This window comes from Protomyctophum parallelum (genome assembly GCF_964188405.1).
Source record: "Protomyctophum parallelum genome assembly, chromosome: 2".
NCBI classification, from domain to species: Eukaryota; Metazoa; Chordata; class Actinopteri; order Myctophiformes; family Myctophidae; genus Protomyctophum; species Protomyctophum parallelum.
In genome coordinates, this window is record NC_139699.1 from 45129478 (window position 1) to 45151572 (window position 22095).

General features: G+C 41.8%; 1 protein-coding gene across 4 annotated transcripts in view; it reads left to right on the forward strand.

The window, feature by feature from the left end:
- Window positions 1-21068, forward strand: part of lpin1a (lipin 1a) — a 58964-nt gene extending 37896 nt beyond the window's left edge. For 3 of the 4 annotated variants that reach the window (XM_083792806.1, XM_083792807.1, XM_083792809.1), the window contains exons 9-23: window positions 390-612; window positions 1566-2027; window positions 2159-2252; window positions 3487-3686; window positions 6184-6277; window positions 6550-6619; window positions 10987-11079; window positions 12518-12564; window positions 13862-13997; window positions 14354-14502; window positions 14687-14773; window positions 15435-15587; window positions 15930-16044; window positions 16493-16596; window positions 17004-21068. In XM_083792806.1, coding sequence (XP_083648932.1) covers window positions 390-612; window positions 1566-2027; window positions 2159-2252; window positions 3487-3686; window positions 6184-6277; window positions 6550-6619; window positions 10987-11079; window positions 12518-12564; window positions 13862-13997; window positions 14354-14502; window positions 14687-14773; window positions 15435-15587; window positions 15930-16044; window positions 16493-16596; window positions 17004-17154 — 2178 coding nt within the window. In that variant the 3' untranslated portion in view covers window positions 17155-21068. The remainder of the gene's footprint in view (window positions 1-389; window positions 613-1565; window positions 2028-2158; window positions 2253-3486; window positions 3687-6183; window positions 6278-6549; window positions 6620-10986; window positions 11080-12517; window positions 12565-13861; window positions 13998-14353; window positions 14503-14686; window positions 14774-15434; window positions 15588-15929; window positions 16045-16492; window positions 16597-17003) is intronic. The other variant, XM_083792808.1, reaches the window with a different exon arrangement.
- The last annotated feature ends 1027 nt before the right edge of the window (window positions 21069-22095 follow it).

Here is a 22095-nt window from a genome sequence, read left to right on the forward strand (position 1 = left end):
TGACAATAATCACGTTAAACAACACCCTCGAGTGTAATATTGCAATTCTACCACAGTTACCCTTAAAACTAAGAAAATCACTGAAGAAATATATATTTTTATTGACAGATGTAGTCACTATGACCACAAATGTCCAAAGAAACTAGCTAGCCTAGCCACCGAGTTTGCTAGCGCTCTGGGAAAACAGAGCGGCTGAATTCTTTGTTTTGATTAGGTGGTGAACAGTGCTGGTTTGATCAACGGCTAGAAACCGTTTCAACCAATCAGATTGCTTCCTCTTAACAACCTGTTGTAGAATGGTTAATATCACACCCCTTTCCCTGTCTCTTCTTCTCTCTTCTCTTTCTGCCCCCCACAAATCTCTTCATTAATTCACTCCATGTCTCCAGCCTTCCTTCCTGTCGGCACACCACAATCCGGAGCCCGTCGTCCTTCCGTCTGTCCTTCCGGTGTCCGTCCCCGTGTCCGAGCGGACTCACTTCAGAACCATCTCCGAGCCTCCTTCTCTCTCCGTCTACACCCCCCAGAGGCCAGGGGACAGCTGCCCCGGGCCGGCGCCACAGACACACAGCGATGGAGCCAGAGTCATGCCTCATGGTGGAGGAGAGCACGGTAAGCATTACGTTTTGGGGGGTGTGTTCAGTGTCAGTGATTGTGACGTCATCCAGTCCCTGGCGGCGTGCACCTGTCAACGGGGAGGAGTGGGACGGAGAGGGGCTGTGTCCTCCTCACTGGTTGGATACAACAGCAGTGTGTGGGGGAGGAATAGAGGGTATGCACGTGACATCATCGTACCTGGAAGTTATGCGGGAACGCCCACTGAGTGGCAAAAAACTACTTTCTGGCCTTGACAGCCCATTCATCCAAACAGAAAAGTCCTGTCTAATTGCATTAAACAATGTTAAACTCACCAACATTGCAGCTGTACGAAAAGCTTGAATTATCCTCTTTCTATCGGCAAAGTATTTGTTTCATAGAAATTTTATGAGCTACTTTCTGTCAAGAAATGCCCTGCATTTGATTATTTTTCGAAGTGTCAGAGTTAGGAAGTGCTTGTTTTCAATAACACAACATTTTGCTGCCTCCTGCATTATGTGACATTTAGAAACAGGTGGTACGCAGGACGGTTGAGTGATTTCCAACAAGCACTTCCAAACTCCAACACTCAGTTTAGATGAGAGGGGGGGGGGGGCGTGTCCTGATGGGAAAATCATGCATGTGCATACTCTCTATTAACCGATTTAGGCCTGACGTCGAAATAAAATAAAAAATCGCTCTGAAAGAACATAATACCCATTCAAAGATTTGTGCCGCATTTTTACGATTTTTCAAAACTAGCAGACCCTACAAGCACCGAGTGGCACGTAATGTCACTCAGTGCATTTTAACAACAACATCTTGAAAGTCGAACAATTTTGAATTGCGAAAAGGTTTGACAGCTACTCATTTAGAAGGCATTTGTAGAATTGGCCTCTTGGTCTTAATGGGTTACATGTAAAGAAGTATAGGTGTGGCTATACTGTACTAACGCTGTCAACTCGTCCTGTTTCTCCTCTTCCTCCCAGGGAGGGACATGGTGGAGAATGTGGGCGCGTCGTGTGGAGAAATGGCGGAGGCTCTGAGGGAAATGGAGGACCACGCGGGGTCTTCGTGTGGAGAGGTGCTGGAGGCTCTGAGGGAAATGGAGAACGTGGGAGCGTCGTGTGGAGAGGTGCTGGAGGCTCTGAGGGACATGGAGAACGTGGGCGCGTCGTGTGGAGAGGTGGTGGAGGCTCTGAGGGACATGGAGGAGAACGTGGGAGCGTCGTGTGGAGAGGTGGTGGAGGCTCTGAGGGAAATGGAGAACGTGGGAGCGTCGTGTGGAGAGGTGCTGGAGGCTCTGAGGGACATGGAGGAGAACGCGGGGGCTTCATGCGGAGAGGTGGAGGCTCTTGCAATGTCTCCGGTGATGCTGCCTGAATTCATGGAGATGCGCGGAAACAGAGACAGTCCAAACAGACGGACAGACTCTCCATCAAAGAAGAAAGGTTTGTGCGTGAGTGTGTGCGTGCGTGTGTTTTATTGGTTTAAAATATCGGTTTTGATATATTTTTGGTTGGTTGACCAGCCCTGATTCACCAGGTGTGTTATTGATGATGTCACGTGTCATTGATTACAGAGAAGAGGAGTGAACACCTGGGTTCTGACGGGGTCTACCTGGATGACATCACAGACATGGACCCTGACGTGGCTGCACTGTACTTCCCTAAAAGGTATACACACAGACACATGCACACACAGTAGTAGCACATGTACAGTACACACGCACGCACGGCAAAGCTCCACCTACTGTGTTGCGCTGCGTTCTTCATTGGGAACAGACTGAAACAATTAAGTTGTAGGAAGTACTTCGGGAAAGAAAAGCTGTCAAGATAGCAAATGACCTCCTCTCATCCACTCTGCAGGGAGTTCCAACTACTTCCCTCGATCTGGTAGACGGTATACAAAGTACCAAAAGCTAACCGTAACATCATTAAAAATCCCTTCATTCTTATTGCCATTAAGGCACTAAATGATACCATGTCTCACTAGTTGCATTTGCCACTGATGTCCTGCATTTTTGCCATGAAAATAATTGTGTTAGAGTTGCTACTGTTGTTGTTGTTACTGTTTTTCTTTTTACTATATATATAAGAGTAAAGAGAGCCTACTGTCAGCTGTCCAGCAGTCCAAATATTAAATTACATTAAATTACATTTCAGAATGGTAGACCTGAGGCCTGAGGCCTACCATACCAGGCCTCAGGCCTACCATTGCGTGGCACATCTATGCACGAAATGTCTATGTTCACAGGCTTCTGTGTGCGGCCTAGAGGAGCAACTGAGCATTTGCGGCACTACAAGTCTTACACCACATGCGTTCGAGAAACCCAGTCAATGTCTGTCTGAATGTGTGTCTGAATGTGTGTCACTGTGACTGTCGTAGCTCCTCACTGCCTGCACCAATCACTCCCACTTTTCCCACAGGCATTGACCATAATAATATGGAGGGCGTGACGAAGCCCCTTTTTCGATTTTACACATTATTGATTAATAATTAATTTATTAGTGCATTAAAAATGCGAAAACGCACCCAGGGCGCAGTACCCGCAGCGGACCCAAGGCGTTGTATTACTCGACGACACGGAAAATGAGTTCAATTACTCAGTGTAATTTCTACGCAAGTCTATATCTAATGTTTTCTTTTTCTTTTTCTCAAAAAACATCTCGGGCTGAATAGAGAAATAATAGCAGGGCACGGTCTTTGAGGAATATAGTATAGGCAAGTATTTCACAACGGGTAAGGGCTAGTAAATGAAACTAACTAACTAACTTAAATGTAAAAAAAATCGGCAGCACTAAAAGGGAACATTCCCTGTGTTGACGCAGACACGACGCTCGACGGCTGCAGTGGAGCTTTGGCGTAACTCTCTCTCTCTCTCTCTCTCTCTCTCTCTCTGCCATGCAGCGATAATGGTGGTGGTTCGGTTCGGGGCGGCTCAGACGCCATGATGCTGGCCGTACGGAGTGCCAACCAGTCCCCAGAGTCGGTGGCCAGCAGTGGGATGGACAGTGGAGTGGACAGCCTCTCGGAGCAGCTGGGCGATATGCCCCACGTCGCCATCTCTCTGTGCGGAGGGCTCACTGACAACACAGAGATCACAAGAGGTACACACACAGACAGTACAGTATGAGTGCATACAGCAGTGGTGCTCAAAGTGTTTCATGTCAAGGACTAGGGCTTTCAATTGATTTTTACTAGTCGACTATTTGTTTAACTAGGCCTACCTATTATGTAAAAGTTAAAGTTAAAAAAAATAACATTGGTGACTACATTGGTGACTATAACTATAATTTAGCTGGAAAAAAAAAATCTTACTAGTGGATTTACTAGTAGACTAGTTGAATAGTCGACTAGTTGCTTAAAGCCCTATAAAGGACCCCCTGCAGGGACCCCCGGAAGAGAAGATTTAGGCCCTAGGCTATATAAAAAAAAAATATATATATATATATATATATATATATATATATATATATTATATATATATATATATATTAACAGTTTGACTGCGGAAAACGATTTACCGGACTTTTAATCAACCCCCCTTCACTGCCGAGATTGTTGTATTACCTTTAGAGCATACGCTGAATTATTTGGGCTTTTAATCCGCGAAAATCCAGCAAAAAAAGCTCCCCTGGTTTGTTATGATCCGAGTGTAGCATCCACCATCTTGGTGCACCCGGAAGACGCACACAAGACTGGTCTCAATGAGGCGTTGCACCCCATTCGTTTACATTGGCCTCAATTTCCCAGAAGCCCTAGCAGCCCACAGCATGTGACGATTTCCGGTTTTTTTATCACAACAGATGCACCTACTCTCTTTCTCCGCGGCGAAGAAGAATTTTATTTTTTTTGTTTACATTACGGCGGATTAAACACATAAAACAAAACTCGCGTATGTCCGATATGGCAGCGACATTAACCTGGAGTAATCCATTCAAAGCACGGAAACTGTTAAGGCTGTCAAAAATAACGCGTTAATGGCATTAATCAATTGCGTTAATTAATTGCGTTAAAATATTTAACGCAATTAACGCATGTTAGTGTTCCCCCTAACATGCGCCCGTGCGCGTGGCTCAGGAACGTCCAGAGCATAACAAATCTGTCACTGTGTAGCACACAGTCATGATTGAACAACACCAGAGAGATAGCTTGTGTATTGTAGTTTGGTTGCAAAGTGGTTTGATTCTGTAACTCTGTTGCGTTACTTTGTCTGCCTAGCAAAGCCCCATTAGGCTACACTGCACACACACACACTACTAGTGTTAGCTATCAGCGCGCTGCAAGAATCACTCGCGTCCGTCGCAACTTGTGGACATTTTGAAAATGCCATTAATGTTTGTCCGGCTGGTTTCGTTTTGTCCTACGCGATTACGTGAATCAGCATGGCTGCGCCTGCAGTAGGCTATTACCAAAACAAACACATGGTACTTTTGTGTCGCACATGGAAAGCAACTGAAAACGACCATGGATATATTAAAGACAGTTCCCCTGTGCTGCTGTGCACAGCGGAGATAATGCACAACTCCAGGTACGAACCAAAACACTGACTGAAGCTGATTCACGACTAACTATCTCCAGACTAGTCCTGCAGTCCCGCAATGAAGGAGAGACAATCTCGCCTCTCACTACAGTCCACTACAATGCCATTCTAGCCTTAAAACCTACATTTATATGTTATTCAATAATTACTTTAGCGCAAAATATAGGCTTTTCTAAACCAAGCCCTGTTTCCAAAAATGCTTATGTGCCATTATTGTATTTTGTGAATTTCAATTAACTATAGTCTACAGTTTAACCCATTGCTTCTCAGCTATTTTAATTTCAAGGACCCCCAAATTAAATTGATAGAAAGTAGGCTAGGCCATTTTATTATGATTTTCATCTCTGGACTGGGACCCCAGTCTCCATTCATCCATCCATCCATCTTCAACCGCTTATCCCTAGTCGGGTCGCGGGGGCAACAGCTCCACCAGAGTGTTCCAGACTTCCCTCTCCAGAGCAACATTAGTGACTTCCTCCTGGGGGACCGCAGTCTACATGGCCAAAAGCCAGTGTTGATTTAACTCAAAGTGTAGGCTAGGCCTACAAATGCTCACATCACATCATGTCTATACTAAATGCATTAGAAAACAAAAATCATTAAAAAACAAATGTATATCCGCTTTCTGTCATTTATATTTCCATTTCCACAACAATAAACAGGAAAACATGGCGTATTTTGGACATAGTTCGAATGGTGATTAATCATGATTAAATAAATTTTGAAGCTGTGATTAATCTTGATTAAAATTTTTAATCATTTGACAGCCCTAATATATATATATATATATATATATATATCAAAATTATTCAACATTTTCCAAACATTTTCAATATCTTTCCAAACATTTCAAAAATAGCATATTATGTAAAAGCACGAAGTGACACGTACATTTTGAATAGCCAACATATAAAAGGATATTAAAAGTGGTTACAATTATGATGGTGTGTGTGTGTGTGTGTGTGTGTGTGTGTGTGTGTGTGTGTGTGTGTGTGTGTGTGTGTGTGCGTTTGTGTGCGTGTGCGTGTGTGTGTGTGTGTGTGTGTGTGTGTGTGCAACAGAACAGTTCCTGGAGAAGGCTGTCTCTCACCAGCAGTTTTCTGAAAACCCGTCCGTCATCGACGACCCCAACCTAGTCGTCAAGATAGGAACCAAGTAGTTGATTTTATTAATTAATTGATTTAGCTTTTAATAAGACATGTGTAAATGTAATCAATATCGTAATTATTTGTTGTGATAAACCACGTGACCCCCAGCATCCCTATTCTGGGGGGGGGGGGGGGGGGAGGCAAAGAGATTTATCGTAGACTGTAAAAAACAAAAAAACAGTCTGTTTGACTAGGACTAGACTAGAGGTGCTTGGAAATTGTGGTGTTGATTATTTGAGGGTTGATGTGACGAGAGCGCCCTCTATGTAACCATCTCAGGTATTACAACTGGAACACCGCTGCCCCTCTCATGTTGGCCATGCAGGTCTATCAGAAGCCTCTGCCACAGGTAAGACCACACAGTGACTCACACATACATGCTGCATGTAATATATGTACAGTAAAACAATGAAGAAATAGTGAAGCATTAACCCATTTTGACCTGGGAACGATTCTACGAATGTCTTCTACATCCTGAGAGTTTTCTGAAAAAACCCTCCGTGACTGCCTACCTAGATATGTCCCTAGCCGCCCCCTTAGGTCCTCCAATGCTGGCCTACTTGAAGTGCCTAAAAGAATGTGCACAAAAAAGTATGGTGAGGCTGCTTTTTGCTTCTATGGCCCAACAGCCTGGAATAAACTTCCATTCGAGCTCAGACACGTACCCTCTGTAGACATTTTTTAATCTCAACTCAAGACTCACCTCTTCACCCTTGCTTTTAGTTGAGTTTTATTTTTATTTTTATTTATTTTATGTTCTTATATTCGGTTTTGTTCTCTTTTTTTTAAACTACTTGTGTTTTATTGTATTTTATTTTTGTATCCTGCCCTGTGAAGCACTTTGAGCTGCATTTATGTATGAAAAGTGCTATACAAATAAAGTTTATTATTATTATTATGTTTCTATGTCAGCCGTTCGCAAACATTTTCATCACCAAAAATATATGTAATTGGCCACCGACCCCCATTTGAAAATATGTTGTTCCAGGGACCAAAGCAAAGATTTGAGTTAAAAACGCTCGCTCTGAAAAAATATATATTCAAACATTTGCACCACATTTTCAGGATTAAAAAAAAATAGCAGACCTACAAGCTCGAAGCACGCCACTCGGTGGCGCGCTATTTTTCAATAGCTAAAGTATTACATAATGCTTAGTTAAAAGTAAAAGTTAAGTAGAAAAGGTAGACTTTTATGGACCACACCCGGTCAAGTAATTCCCCCAAATTCAAGGTACCAAAAGTGAACTCTGAACTAATACATGGAATTACCTGCAAATGACATTAAAATTGACCACATTGGTACCCCTTGAGTCGTTTTAAAACCTTGGTGAGCATACAGACCCCCACAATATGTACACTGTTTTTAGATCGTTTTGAAATGTGTCTTTGCTTTGTATTTGTAAACCTATATCTAATTCACATGTAAACCTTTTGTTTTTTTTCTTTTCCTGATCTTCTGATGTATTGTGATGTTTTTCTATATGATGTTGTATTACTCCACGACACAGGAAATGAGGTCAATTACTCAGTGTAATTTCCTTTTAATTTAGTTTTCTTTTTCTTTTTCTCGAAAAACATCTCTGGCTGAATAGAGAAATAATAGCACGGTCTTTGAGGATTATAAGAATTTGTTAAATAATGTCTTGATGTTTGCAGTGTGTTTTATCTGTCCTTTCGTTCCTGTTCCTTTAGTGGAACGCTAAACAGTACTTTCATTGATTCTCCTTACTGTGATATTCACTTTGGTGTGGTTATTAACCACATGGACCCTATAGCTTCCCTATTCTGGGCATATATTAAATAGGCTACGCATAATCAATTAATTAATTTCCATCTCCATAGCATTCGGTCATGAACTGTGTTAAATGTGTCGGTCTCTGAAAGAATATGGTGCTTTACAAGACAAGAGTATTTGAAGTGGTGGATGAAACCTCTTCACAGAATCATCTGCTGAAAGATATTTGTTACTGTAACTACATTCAGTGATTGAACAAGGATCATGTAATGTGTGTGTGTGTGTGTGTGTGTGTGTGTGTGTGTGTGTGTGTGTATGTGTGTGTGTGTGTGTGTGTGTGTGTGTGTGTGTGTGTGTGTGTGTGTGTGTGTGTGTGTGTGTGTGTGTGTGTGTGTGTGTGTGTGTGTGTGTGTGTGTGTGTGTGTGGCATTTACAGTATGTTGACTTTGCAAGTCAGGCATGGTATATGAGAGGGGCACTACGGGCAAAGTCAGATATAGACTACATCAGCAATACAGTTATTTTCACATAACAGACGTTCCTGACGTTTACAATTGCCACACCAACCTGTATAATAATTGACTTTACTTTATTTACTTTGTTTATTTTGACAGGACAATGCATATTAATAGACATTTAAGATGAATTATCTACAGGATTAATTATCTACAAGAGATATACCCAAGTGAAATATTTTAGTTTGTCCCAACATTCAAATAACATGTATCTTCCCTTCTTTGTTGTTATTCTGTTTGTCCACCCCTCTGCACCTCACAATTCTGTGTGTGTGTGTGTGTGTGTGTGTGTGTGTGTGTGTGTGTGTGTGTGTGTGTGTGTGTGTGTGTGTGTGTGTGTGTGTGTGTGTGCGTGTGCGTGTGTGTGTGTCCGTGACCTAAGTGCTCATGGTGTCTGAGTTATGTGTACGCTGCGTTTGGTCTGTTCTCTTACTGTCTCCCCAGTCTGTTTGGCGCCACACAAGCACAGGCTGTATGTTGCTTCACGCATGGCTTAACGTGTTGTTTACATGTTGTTGTTGTCTGTCCGTCTGAATTCGTCTGTCATCTTCTGTCTCTCACTTAAGCAACATCACATGAGAGGGTGTGTTGGTATATACGACTGCATAACGGAACTGCATTCCGTCATTTGTGACCCACCGTGAATGGGAGACTGCCATTGGATTATTTTTTGGCTTATAGAGTAATGTCTTGCAGAGAAACAGCGAGTTGAGAAAACAGGCTTGAAAGGTTCGCTTCTGTGGACTCTAACATTACACCTATAGCTACATGTTTATTTCATATTTACATGTCGATTTCAGCTCTCACATTTATTTCAGACATGCTCTAGTATGTGAAGAGTCTGCCTGTACTATTAACTCATTTTTTTGGGGGGGGGAAAAATAAGTTTTTCCTCCTCTGGTGAAAAGCTGGAATTTGCACGATGGCAGGCTCTCAGTCAAATCTGGTCACGTTTGTTCACAGATCAACAGCACCACCTCAGATGTGATACAGGTTTTATACAACAGTTCTAAACAACGCTTAATGATTCTGTCAAGTGACATTTGTTCGGCTCTGCTGAAGAATATTAAAATAAGGTTCCTTTCAGGACTCCATCAACAAAAATGTTGCTGAGCAACATAGGGAGCTATAAAGCCGGCTCTGACTATAAGTAGTATAGATACTGTTGTATAACTGACATGCTACCATGTCCACCTGTTACTGTCAGCCATTGTTTCTGTCTGTCTGTCTGTCTGTCTGTCTGTCTGTCTGTCTGTCTGTCTGTCTGTCTGTCTGTCTGTCTGTCTGTCTGTCTGTCTGTCTGTCTGTCCGTTCGTGTATTGTCAGTGGCGTGCACTAATAGACACTAGGGGGTGCTAAAGCACCCAATGTGCCCTTTTGAAAAGAAAATGTACAGTGTACATATTGTACACTGTACAATATGTGTTGTGTACCATGGTATGACATTGCTCAATTCTAGGCCCCAAAATCTATACATCTCACACTATTAAGGCAACCGGCCGGTTTCCACGCGCTGCACAATTAAGGTGCCCTTTCTTTTCACTTGAGCACCTGCCCCTCTAAATGTCTGTGCACGCCACTGCATATTGTCAAACTGTCAACCTGTGTTCCATGACTCCTCTCTCTCTCTCTCTCTCTCTCTCTCTCTCTCTACAGTCTACGGTATCTCTCAGAGCTATCTTGTTGTATGCATCTGTGTGTGAACCCATCTCCCTTTCTCTCTCTGTCTCATGTGTGATTCTTTGTATTCTCTCACCTCAGTCCGTGGTCCATTGCCAGTCACTCTCATTCAGCCCGTTCAGTTTCATTTTACCGTTTCTTGCAATCTCCGTTAGTTGATTTCTTCTATTAACCCATTTTTGACCTGAGATCAGATTCTAAAAATGTCAATGTCGATTTTTTCTAAAATAGCGGACCTACAAGCTCGTAGTGCGCCACTCGGTGGCGCGCTATGAGCTTGTAGGTCTGCTATTTTTCAATAGCTAAAGCATAACATAATGCTAACACCAAAAAGGGGTTCCCGACCAAAATGGGTTAATTTGTTAGCCTGTTGTCATTGATTGTATTCACTACATATATTTATTTCCATTTTGACAGCTGCCATTATGTGTGAATCAGTTAATTTTCTGAGTTTGGACTTTTTTGTTTTTCAACCAGTGTTTGTCTCTTCATCATTTCTGTGTTTTAAAATAGTTTATTTTCTGTTGTTTTCATTTTTTTATTATTATTTGAGTTGTGTTCACCTGATTGATTGGGCAGTTGTTTATCGTGTCTCTCATTTATCGTGTCTCTCATTTTGATTGGGTGGTTGTATGTTTGTGTCTGTCGTTTGATTGGGTCGTTGTATTGTATGTTTTGTCTGTTATTTGACTGGGCGTTTTGTCTGTTTGATTGGGTGGGTTGTCTTTTGTTTGATTGCGTGGCTGTCTGCTGTGTGCTGTTCTCTGATTGGATGGTTATGTGCAGACCTCGGTGGACAGCATCATGAAAGACAAGATGCCCAAGAAAGGCGGTCGCTGGTGGTTTTCATGGAGAGGCAGAAACAGTGACTCCAAATCAGTGAGTTAACGTTTACTAATCATTAACCCGTTTAGACCTGAGAACGATTCTTAAACATATCTAAATCCTAAAAGCTTTCTGAAAAACCTCATGTTTCTGTGTCAGTGGTTCTCACAGGGTTAAACCTCATGTTTCCGTGTCAGTGGTTCTCACAGGGTTAAACCTCATGTTTCCGTGTCAGTGGTTCTCACAGGGTTAAACCTCATGTTTCTATGTCAGTGGTTCTCACAGGGTTAAACCTCATGTTTCTATGTCAGTGGTTCTCACAGGGTTAAACCTCATGTTTCTATGTCAGTGGTTCTCACAGGGTTAAACCTCATGTTTCTATGTCAGTGGTTCTCACAGGGTTAAACCTCATGTTTCTATGTCAGTGGTTCTCAACCTTCGTCAAGGATCCCCAGAATTATCTGTATTTGGCCGCCGACCCCCATCTGAAAATATGTTGACTCCCCAGAAGCAAAGACTTGAGTTAAAAACGTTCACTCTGAAATAATACTCATAATATTCAAAGAGTTGCGTCACATTTTTACGATTTTTCAAAAATAGCAGACCTACAAGTTCATAGCACGGCACTCGGTGCGCGAACTTTTCAATAGCTAAAGCATAAAATAATGCTTAAAACACCAACAGGGGTTCCCGCACAAAATGGGGTTTAAACTAACAACAATGTTGGCTAACAGATCGCCATCAACCACATGATCATAATGTACACGATTCCATTCCATTTGGCGTTGCATGTTTCTTCCGTCCTCCCTGACTTCAGTTTCCAGTCTCTCTACACAAGGAAAAAACAAAACGACATACAGTATACTGTATCTGGCGAAAACAGTGTATGCATTGCAGGCATGTAAGATGTTCTTCTAGAGTTTGGGCTGTTATGCGTAGTGTTGTTTTTGTCGACTGAAACTGAGAGGAAAAATGTCCGTTTTTTTCACTGACGAAAACTAAATGGAAACTAAATGAAAGCTATAAGCTATGATGACTAAAACTAAGACTGAATGTATTGACAATTTCGTCAACACGTAGAAGCTAGACTAAAATGCTAGGAAGGGACTAGTGGACAAGAGATCCAGTAGGCTATAAGTGATTAATTTTACACTTGGTTGCATGCTGAAAATAGCAGAGCGAGACGCGTTGTGAGCTTGTAGATCAGCTATTTTCGTAACGTAAAATCAGTCATTAAGACGGCATCAAAGCCAGCCAAAATCAATTTTAGTCGACTAAACCAACTAGATTTAGTCGACTAAAATCTTATGACATTTAGTCGACTAAAACTAGACTAACACTAAAACATTCCGGGTGACTAAAATGTAACTAAAACTAAATGACTATGACTAAAACTAAAATCAAAATTTGCTGCCATAAAGAACACTGGTTATGCGTAATCTTTGAGTATAGTAATATATATAGAATTGACTTTGCTTCTCTTCATTCTAAGGACTCTCTGACAGATGCAGGTGGAGAGCAGGGAAACGGTGTGAGCACGTGAGTATAGAAACCTTCAAACCTTTTCTCACGCACGCACGCACATACAGTACGTATTGTATATTAAAGGGTAAGACCACTTTTTTTGAGGTTTGGGTTGTGTAGTTACTTTGCCATGATGCAACTCCAAATGTGGACAAGAAATAAAAAAATACTGCTCCAGTGATTAGAAATTGATAATTCTAAATATGCTCCTCATTGACTTACATTGTAGCTAAAACAGCTCTCAAAGTCACTCTTTTAGTACGTAAACAAACACAAACAAAGTTGATTCAGACAATATAGAGCATCACCAAAACTCATGTTGTTTTTCTTTTTCATAAAAATGTTAGATTCCTGTTGATTTTACTATTTGAAGAATTGGATCCGGATCCATGGATCCAGTCCGGGTTTTCTTCCCAATAAAATGGACAAATCAACAGGAAGATAACATTTTTATGAAAAAATAAAACCACATGAGTTTTGGTGATGCTCTATATTGTCTGAATCAACATTGTTTGTGTTTGTTTACGTACTAAAATAGTGACTTTGAGAGCTGTTTTAGCTACAATGTAAGTCAATGAGGAGCATATTTTGAATTATCAATTTCTAATCACTGGAGCAGTTATTTTTTATTTCTTGTCCACATTTGGAGTTGCATCATGGCAAAGTAACTACACAACCCAAACCTCAAAAAAAGTGGTCTTACCCTTTAACAGTTTGTGGGGGCGCTAATTGTTTAATCCAGTGTTCCACTGCGCGTAAAACGCTATACCCGACATTTGTTTAATGCGTTTAATTCGCCGTTTTAAAATAAGGCCGTCACGTTATGATGACGAAACCGTCTGGGCTGCTAGGGCTTCTGGGAAATTGAGCCCAATGCAAGTGGACGGGCCGTTTGTTTGGACTACAACTTGCTCTGCACTGTGGTTTAGTTCTGCATCGTCATGGCCGCCGGCTCGTCTCATCATCATAACAAACCATCGAACCATTTTTCGCCGGATTTTCGTGGTTTAAAGCTAGCAAATACTTCAGCGTATGCTCCAAAGGTAATAAAACGAGCTCGGCAGCGTAGAATATTTGATTAAAATGCGCGTAAAGCGTTTTATGGAGGCAAACTGTTAAGATAAGGTAAACCAGAATTTAACAGCTTTGTTAATAAAACTATGGTAATGTACTTGTTGTTGTCCAGTGACGCGGCACATGTCTTTAGCAATTAAATCCATGATACCATGGTGGCGTGCCGTGTTTGGTAGGGTCCCTTGACTCCACTTGATTTGTCTATGGTTGCATTTTGTAACGTGGATCGATATTACAGGATGAAGGATGAGTCGTCATCCAGTGATGAGGACCACCGCTTGTCCAATCAGGTGTCAGGATCCTGTCAGCAGGAAGCCCCCGTGAATCCTGGTGTCTGTTATACAAAGACACTCCGCCTCTCGTCAGAACAACTGGTACTAATTCAGCCTTCTTTCTTTCTTTCTTTCTTTCTTTCTTTCTTTCTTTCTTTCTTTCTTTCTTTCTTTCTTTCTTTCTTTCTGTCTGTCTGTCTGTCTTTCTTTCTTTCTTTCTTTCTTTCTTTCTTTCTTTCTTTCTTTCTTTCTTTCTTTCTTTCTTTCTGTCTGTCTTTCTTTCTTTCTTTCTTTCTTTCTTTCTTTCTTTTGTCTTTCAATATTAATGTTTGCCTTTCATCAGTCGTAGGCTACATCCACTGCTTTCACTTTTTCATTTATTCATGCATTTTATTGTTATTGTTGTTGCGGTGCGCGTGCGTGCGTGCGTGTGTGCGTGTGTGCGTGCGTGTGTGCAGGCCAGCCTGCAGCTGAAGGAGGGTCCTAACGAGGTGGTGTTCAGCGTGACCACCCAGTACCAGGGCACCTGCCGTTGCCACGGCACCATCTACCTGTGGAACTGGAACGACAAGATAGTCATCTCCGACATCGACGGCACCATCACCAGGTGTGTGTGTGTGTGTGTGTGTGTGTTGTGCCGCATTTTCAGGGTTTTTCAAAAATAGCAGACCTGCAAGTTTTTCAGATTTATTTTTCAGATTTTGAAGCCTTTTAATCGACCTCATACCAAAATGGGTTAAACCATTTCTGGGGGGTTTTACTATTTTGAAAAGATGAATGTTGTGTTGCAGGTCAGACACCCTCGGCCACATCCTGCCAAACCTGGGTAAAGACTGGACTCACCAGGGCATCGCAAGGCTCTACCACAGAGTCAGCCAGTGAGCACGCACACACACACACACACACACACACACACACACACACACACGCACACACACACACACACACACACACACAAACCACTCATCCCCACAGTTCCCTCCACCTCCCCGGCCTCCTCCCTGTGGCATTTAGTTTCATATGTTAATGGGTGATTCTATGGATTGTACTGTGATATTATGTGGTATCTTAACTTTTTCAATTGAAAGGTTCAATGTTTTGTTCATCTATTGACTTTATTTTTAGGCTCGGGCTTCGGGGGGGGGGGGGGGGGGGGGGGGGGGGGGGGTTGTAATCTCAGCTATTCTGTGTAATGCTTGCACAGATAATCTGTAGTACAGTATATGTATCACAGATTCACAGTCACGCCAAACTGAATGCAATATAGCATTGCTGCAATAAATGATTATTCCTGACAAAAGTTTCTGAAACAAACAAAAGTGTTGAACTCTATATCTAAATTAATAACGGTTTTGGCTGTCCCATTCAAAATATTTTTTTTCTTTTTCATGATGTGGCAAGAGGTTTCTATACTGTATATTTGTCCCCTTTTGTACAGCTTCCCTAATACCTAACAACGTCTCGTATAATTGTACTGTATAGCTAATGTCGGACGAAAACCACAGTAATCATTAGCTCCCCTGCCTTCTCTCTTGTCAGGAATGGCTATAAGTTCATGTACTGCTCGGCGAGGGCCATCGGCATGGCTGACATGACCCGAGGATACCTGCACTGGGTCAGCGAGAGAGGAACCATGCTGCCCATGGGCCCGGTTCTGCTCAGCCCCAGCAGTCTGTTCTCTGCCTTGCACAGGTCTCACACGCAGTGCACACAGTACCGCACGCACGCACGCATGCACGCACGCACGCACGCAAAGAAAGGTTCACATAAACGATACTACAAAAACAAGGGAACACGTCCGAAAAGTAAAACCAAAGTATAACCACTGAAAACTAGGACACACTAAAATAACACTAGCCTATACAAGATAAAAATGTACTGCTGTAGAATGTATAGCGATCATATTAATGATATTATACACTATACAGATTATAATGTATATTGAATCATTATATAATGTGAATCATGTTGAATGTATGGTTGGACCGTTATTATGCGACCGTTGTGTTTAGAATGTGGCGAATGTCTCCTCAGGGAGGTGATTGAGAAGAAACCGGAGAAGTTCAAGATTGAGTGTCTGAATGATATCAGAAATCTGTTCTATCCAAATACTGAACCCTTCTACGCTGCCTTTGGAAACAGAGCTACGGTGAGATCACTGCGCACGCCACGCCACGCACGCAAACACGCACGCAAACACATACACGCAACGTATTCTTTGTCTGGGAACTGAGGAAATGAATGGAGAATCAGTAGTAGCTAACATATAATAGTCCATCAGCGAGAACAGATTGTCTGCTCTGTGACTACAACCGTTCTCCCCTCTGCCACTATAGGGGGCAATTATTGGAAACGTGGAAACTAAGCCTTTGCAATGAATTCTGGGTGTTGTAGGATCAGATAACAAAGAGAGATGCATTTCCTCAGCTGGTATAGCTTGTAATCAAAAGGTTATTTTACAGTATCGACACAGTTTATGTCCAGTTTGATAGAAAAGCGTGATTGATGTTTTGTTCTGGCATTAAAATTAAGTGTAGTTTCAGTAACTCTTTTCTTGTCAATGGTGTGTGTGTGTGTGCGTGCGTGTGCGTGTGTAGGATGTGTATTCCTATAAGGAGGTGGGTGTTCCTCTGAACAGAATATTCACTGTCAATCCAAAGGGAGAACTGGTCCAGGAAAACGCCAAGACCAACATCTCCTCGTAAGTCCCCCCCCTCCCCTCCCCTCTCTCTCCCGTATCTCCCTTATCCCATTCTAACCTGAGATCAGATTCTAAAAAAAGCTGTGTTTCTATGTCAGTGGTTCTTTGGCCACTCAGAATAGCCAAATGGCATTGATCACGCCTCCAGGTCTTTAGTTTAGGGAATAAGAGCTGGTACTTAAGACACGCAAAATACAGCCCAATATGTTAAAAAGTGTTCTGCCCTAAGCGATCGCTTATATATTTGCCAGCAGTATGTAAATGTCGATTTGTATACTGAACACTGGTGTCAGGGTGCCTGCATTTTCTCATCTAGGTGTGTGTGCGTGCGTGCGTGCGTGCATCTGTCTCTCTCTCTCTCTCTCTCTCTCTCTCTCTCTCTCTCTCTCTCTCTCTCTCTCTCTCAGCTATGGGCGCCTGTGTGAGGTGGCAGACCATGAGTTCCCATTGCTGACCCAGAGCCAGGGGTCGCCAGACGCCTTCAGCCCCTTCACTTACTGGAGGGACAGTCCTGACATCAGTTCCAAGCAGGAAGAGGATCTGGAGACGAGCGGCTGAGGAACTATACCCACCCCCCCCCCCCCGACCCTCCTCCTCTCCCCTAAAATGACAAACACACGCGACATCATAGAAAGACAGTCACAATGGTTCTGACGTAGCACGCAACGTCTAATAAGAGACACATCTCTCTTAACCCATTTTGGGGACGGGAACCCCTTTTGGTGTTTAAAAGCATCATGTAATGCTTTAGCTATTGAAAAATAGCTGATCTACAAGCTCATAGCGCGCCACCGAGTGGCGCGCTATGAGCTTGTAGGTCTGCTATTTTTTTTAAATCGCGAAAATGCCGCACAAATCTTTGAATATATATTCAGAAGCCTTTTTTTTTTTACGTCAGGCCTAAATTAGTTAGTTAGTGGGTCTCTACGCCAACCGAGTACCCACAGGTTGACCATGTTCAGATGGCCATGCAGCGGAACTGAGATGGACAGTGTTTTCCATCCTCCGCACGCCTAAAACCTGTCCTGCCGTTGAAACTCCTCAATGACACACGTAAAAAGAAGCGGCCATGCTGACGTCGCGACTGCAAACGACATGAGACATGAGGTTCCTTTATACTGACTCACAGTACGTACACACACACACACACACACATGCACACACACACACACACAGACGCGTGAGACTAACAAATACATGCAAATACATTCCACATACACATCATGTCACTGTAACAGTGTGCGAACCGATAAACTGTCCTCGTTGGTTGGACTTCCTTGGCTCTTTATTGAGATTGTTGGAACGATGACTCTATAAGGCTCAGCCACACGGCAGAAGTTTAACTTACTTTAACACATCTTTGCTCTTATGCAACACACACACACACACACACACACACACACACACACACACACACACACACACACACACGCAAACACGCACACACGCACGTGTACAAATACAAAATGCTAACTGTCTAGCTTTCAGGGATGATCGAGATATGACTTTGGTTTTCTGACCTCAAGTGCTGCAGTAGATCACAGCGCAGCAGCAGTCAGTCATTACAGTATTAACTGCAGTACGGTGCAATTAATGAACAATATGGGTCCCGGCACATAAAACACCCAGAGCACCATTTGTATATCATTCGCCCATGTCTGTGTCGTTGCTATTATACAGCAGGTTAGTTTGTTAATACAAACACAACATTAGGTTGTGTTATTCACAAACTACCTTAAAATGTGTGTCTTTGTTTTAAACCATGCTGTGAATTAATGATCACCCTGCACTTAATGTTCACTGACTAAGTGTCCACGCAGAACAAAGCCATTTATTTTAACTAACTAACTTATTTTCTGTTTAGGTTTTTTAATTCTGCATTATGATGTAATTTGTGATTTTATTTCTATCCGCACATTTAATTAATCAACTCTAGACTGCAGAGATTAAAAGTATTAGAATATGCACATAATTCCAATGACTAATGCCTATCAATGCAATTATAGCCATGAGCCTATAAATGGGCTGTAGTATAATGACACAGCTGATCAGGGACTGAACATCAACACATACAAAATACAACACTCACTTGCCCTTTAGCTGAGCATACAAATGTTTGTGTTTTCTTTCGATTAATCACATCCTTGAAGTCCCCGGCAGTATGGTTGTTGTATGTAATGTTATTATGGGCAGCTTCAACATGAGGGGGGAAAAATAACACATTTTGTAACAAATGAGATTAACAAGCAAAAACAACGTTAGGCCTTTTCTTTTGTTTGTCACGTTGCTCTTCATGTTCTTGAGAATCCATGTACTGCATGTGGTGCTAATTCGACATTTCAGGGTGTGCTCCAGTCCTAATATATATATAGGATGGGTAAATGCAGAGAACACATTTCATGTGAAAATATGTACAGTTACAAAAGGATACCCCCAAAGCAGTGGGGGCCTTGCCGCCTTATAATAATAATTATTATGACCACTAACAAAATTGGCCTGAGTCATTACAGCGAAAACAAACAATTTACAAGCTTGTGTTGTGAGCAATTCTAATGGAGTATAAATTAAGCATGAAGCGATAGAGCAACACAACGTGTGTGCAGCAAGTACATTAACAACCCAATTTCCTGCCAGCATTAATGAATCCCACGATAGCGTATTGCCAGGGTTTTATCGCGCGTATACCACTTACTTTGAAGAGCCAAATATCCGTAAGCGCATGTTACAACTGCTGTGTGTGGTGTCGTGATCGGTTAATTGTTCTCTCGGTCGTTGGTGGAAAAACCCCGACCGCGAGTATCACAGCACCTGCTACAGGCCGTTGAAAACGCTTGTCTGGGCCAGAGAAACGGCCCCCTCAGTATCGTTTCTGAGATACAGGGCTTTGAATGCAGGGCTTAGAATGGAAGTGGATGCGCGCACATTTTCAAAATGGCCGCTGTCCTATACTTGATGTTGTTGTGTTAGCTTTCGGTGGCTAACGATACAATCGGATCAAAACATGGAATAAATAATGTAAACCCTGGAACACGAGAGTCTCGTGTTTGGCGGGCTATAGGGTACTAATTTAAGCCTCCGCGTTCCTCGTTTCTGGCGGGCTCCGTGTTTTAATCGAATGTCCCTATACCGTGATTTCTTATCAAAACTTTAACTCCGTTGGTGGCGTGTTGTGCCCTTATATGGTCTGTGAGAGCCGGTGTAACAGCTCCATACAGTACATGGCTGCACTGTTACGGGTCCATTTGTACACACTGTCAAAAGTGAAATTACGGTAATAACCACTTAAACCCCTATACTGTACATTGATTGTTGACTGGGGCCCACCAGGGCTCTATACTAGGTCTAGGCCTTTTTCTCACTGCCAAAGCTCTTCGGGTGAAAATAGCCGACTACCTATAGCTCACGACGCGACACGTTGCGAGCTTGTATAGATCTCCTATTGTCACCAAATGTTATAGTGAATAGACACTTTAGTGCCCATTATGCTGCACAAGAGGGCCCACATAAATCCTCCTTTAATCGTCTGTAAAAAAGAAAAGTGTCTCTCTCTCTCTTATGTATTTGAGATTGACATTTTCCTGCCCTGCTGAAAAAGAAAAAGAAAACACATGAACCCCTTTTGGTGTTAGCGTTATGTTATGCTTTAGCTATTGAAAAATAGCAGATCTACATGCTCATAGTGCACCACCGAGTGGCGCGCTACGAGCTTGTAGGTCTGCTATTTTTGAAAAATCGAAGAACCATTGACATAGAAACATAGCTTTTTCAGAAAAACTGTCAGGATGTAGAAGAATTTTTTTAGAATCTGATCTCAGGTCAGAATGGGTTAATACATTGTACTTTCTTAGAGGTTTGGTGTATGGACGTCTGCTCTCTAACGGTGTCTTTCCAGATTTCGTTGACTTTCTTCTGGGATCTGTAGATCTGTGAACATCCAGTATACTGTGTGTGACATCTTGTGAAATTGGCATGGCAATGCCAGATGCTATTTATTAACGTAACATGGGCATTGCACTGATTATTGTTGTTACTGTGTTTTCTGCTTATAAAGAAGATCATGGCCCAATGTTAGCACAAAGAACAATAATAATAGATTATATACTGTGATATCGAATGAAATGTATTATACAGAGATGATTTATATTTGCCGGCACTGTGGAAATGTTAAATTGGAGATCGGTCTAAAAGCTACCTGTTGTTATATCGCCATGATGAACAAAACCACGTTGACTGTCGTTGATCTTATTCTTTCTATGAAAGATGCATCGAGGAGCAGTGTTCATTTCAGCGTTGCTCTCCTGACATGGACGCTAATACATTGTGTATGAATGTATATATGTACTGCATGTATGCAAGTATGTACAGTATGTAGAATTGTGTTTTTGAAATCTTGCCGCCGCCTCCAACGCAGTATGCACTGCAAGCCATTAACTTTATTTGAACAAATTAAAAAAAAACTCTTTAAAGTCAAAGTTGATTGACATTTTTTTCTTTTTTTAAATATCACGTATTGTATTCTGGGTTCCCACACATTTTCAGGCCTGCCAAAAAATATTTTAGTTGACTAAATCACCTGTAGATTTAGTCGACTAAAATCGTATGACTAACACTAGGACATTCCAGGTGACTAAAATGTGACTGAAACTATTCAAGAGACTAAAAATAAGACTAAAGACTAATAAGACTAAACTAAAACAAAAATCTGCTGCCAAAAACAACACTGCATAGAATGCCATCATTCCAAAATTCCTGCCAAATGTTTTGCTGGCCTACACCTATCCTAGGGCTGCAGCACGTTGTGAGCTTGTAGATCTGTTTTTGTCATGTACTGGTATACACGTTAGGTTGCAGTCATGCAACTAACCATTTGGCAAATAACGTGTTATTGTTGTGTTACATATTGTGTAATGTAACATGTTTAGAAAGTTTACCAAAATCAATAGGCAAAAAACAATGCATGGCCACTATTATTCCGCAGGACCCTTGATAAATTCCAAACCTTTTCCAGGACTGGAATGTCTTCCAATTTCAAAATATTTACAGGAATTTCATGACTGCAGAAACCCTGTATAATATACAGGGTTCCTGCAGTCTATATCGCAATATTTCTTTGGTGGAATGCAGGAAGTTGATCTTAAGGTTCCAAACATTGATTAAAAATATATATATATATATATATATATATATATATATATATATATATATATATACTGTATATTGCAGCTTATAAATGGATTAAGTGGTTAAGATTAATGTGATGCTACATTAACTACTTTTGCTGGGGACCCCCTGGAAACAGACAGACACTTTTGTTTAGTCTCCATTTTCTGCTACTATACACCTGACTGCCATTGTACATGTTTGTATTGTATGAGGCTCAGTGATGTTTATCAGGTTACTGCAATGAATGAGTCAAGAAGCCGTGCAAAAATAAATTCACCTTATGTAGCTACATGTACATATAATGAAATGTACAATTGGATGCCCTCTGCTGGCATG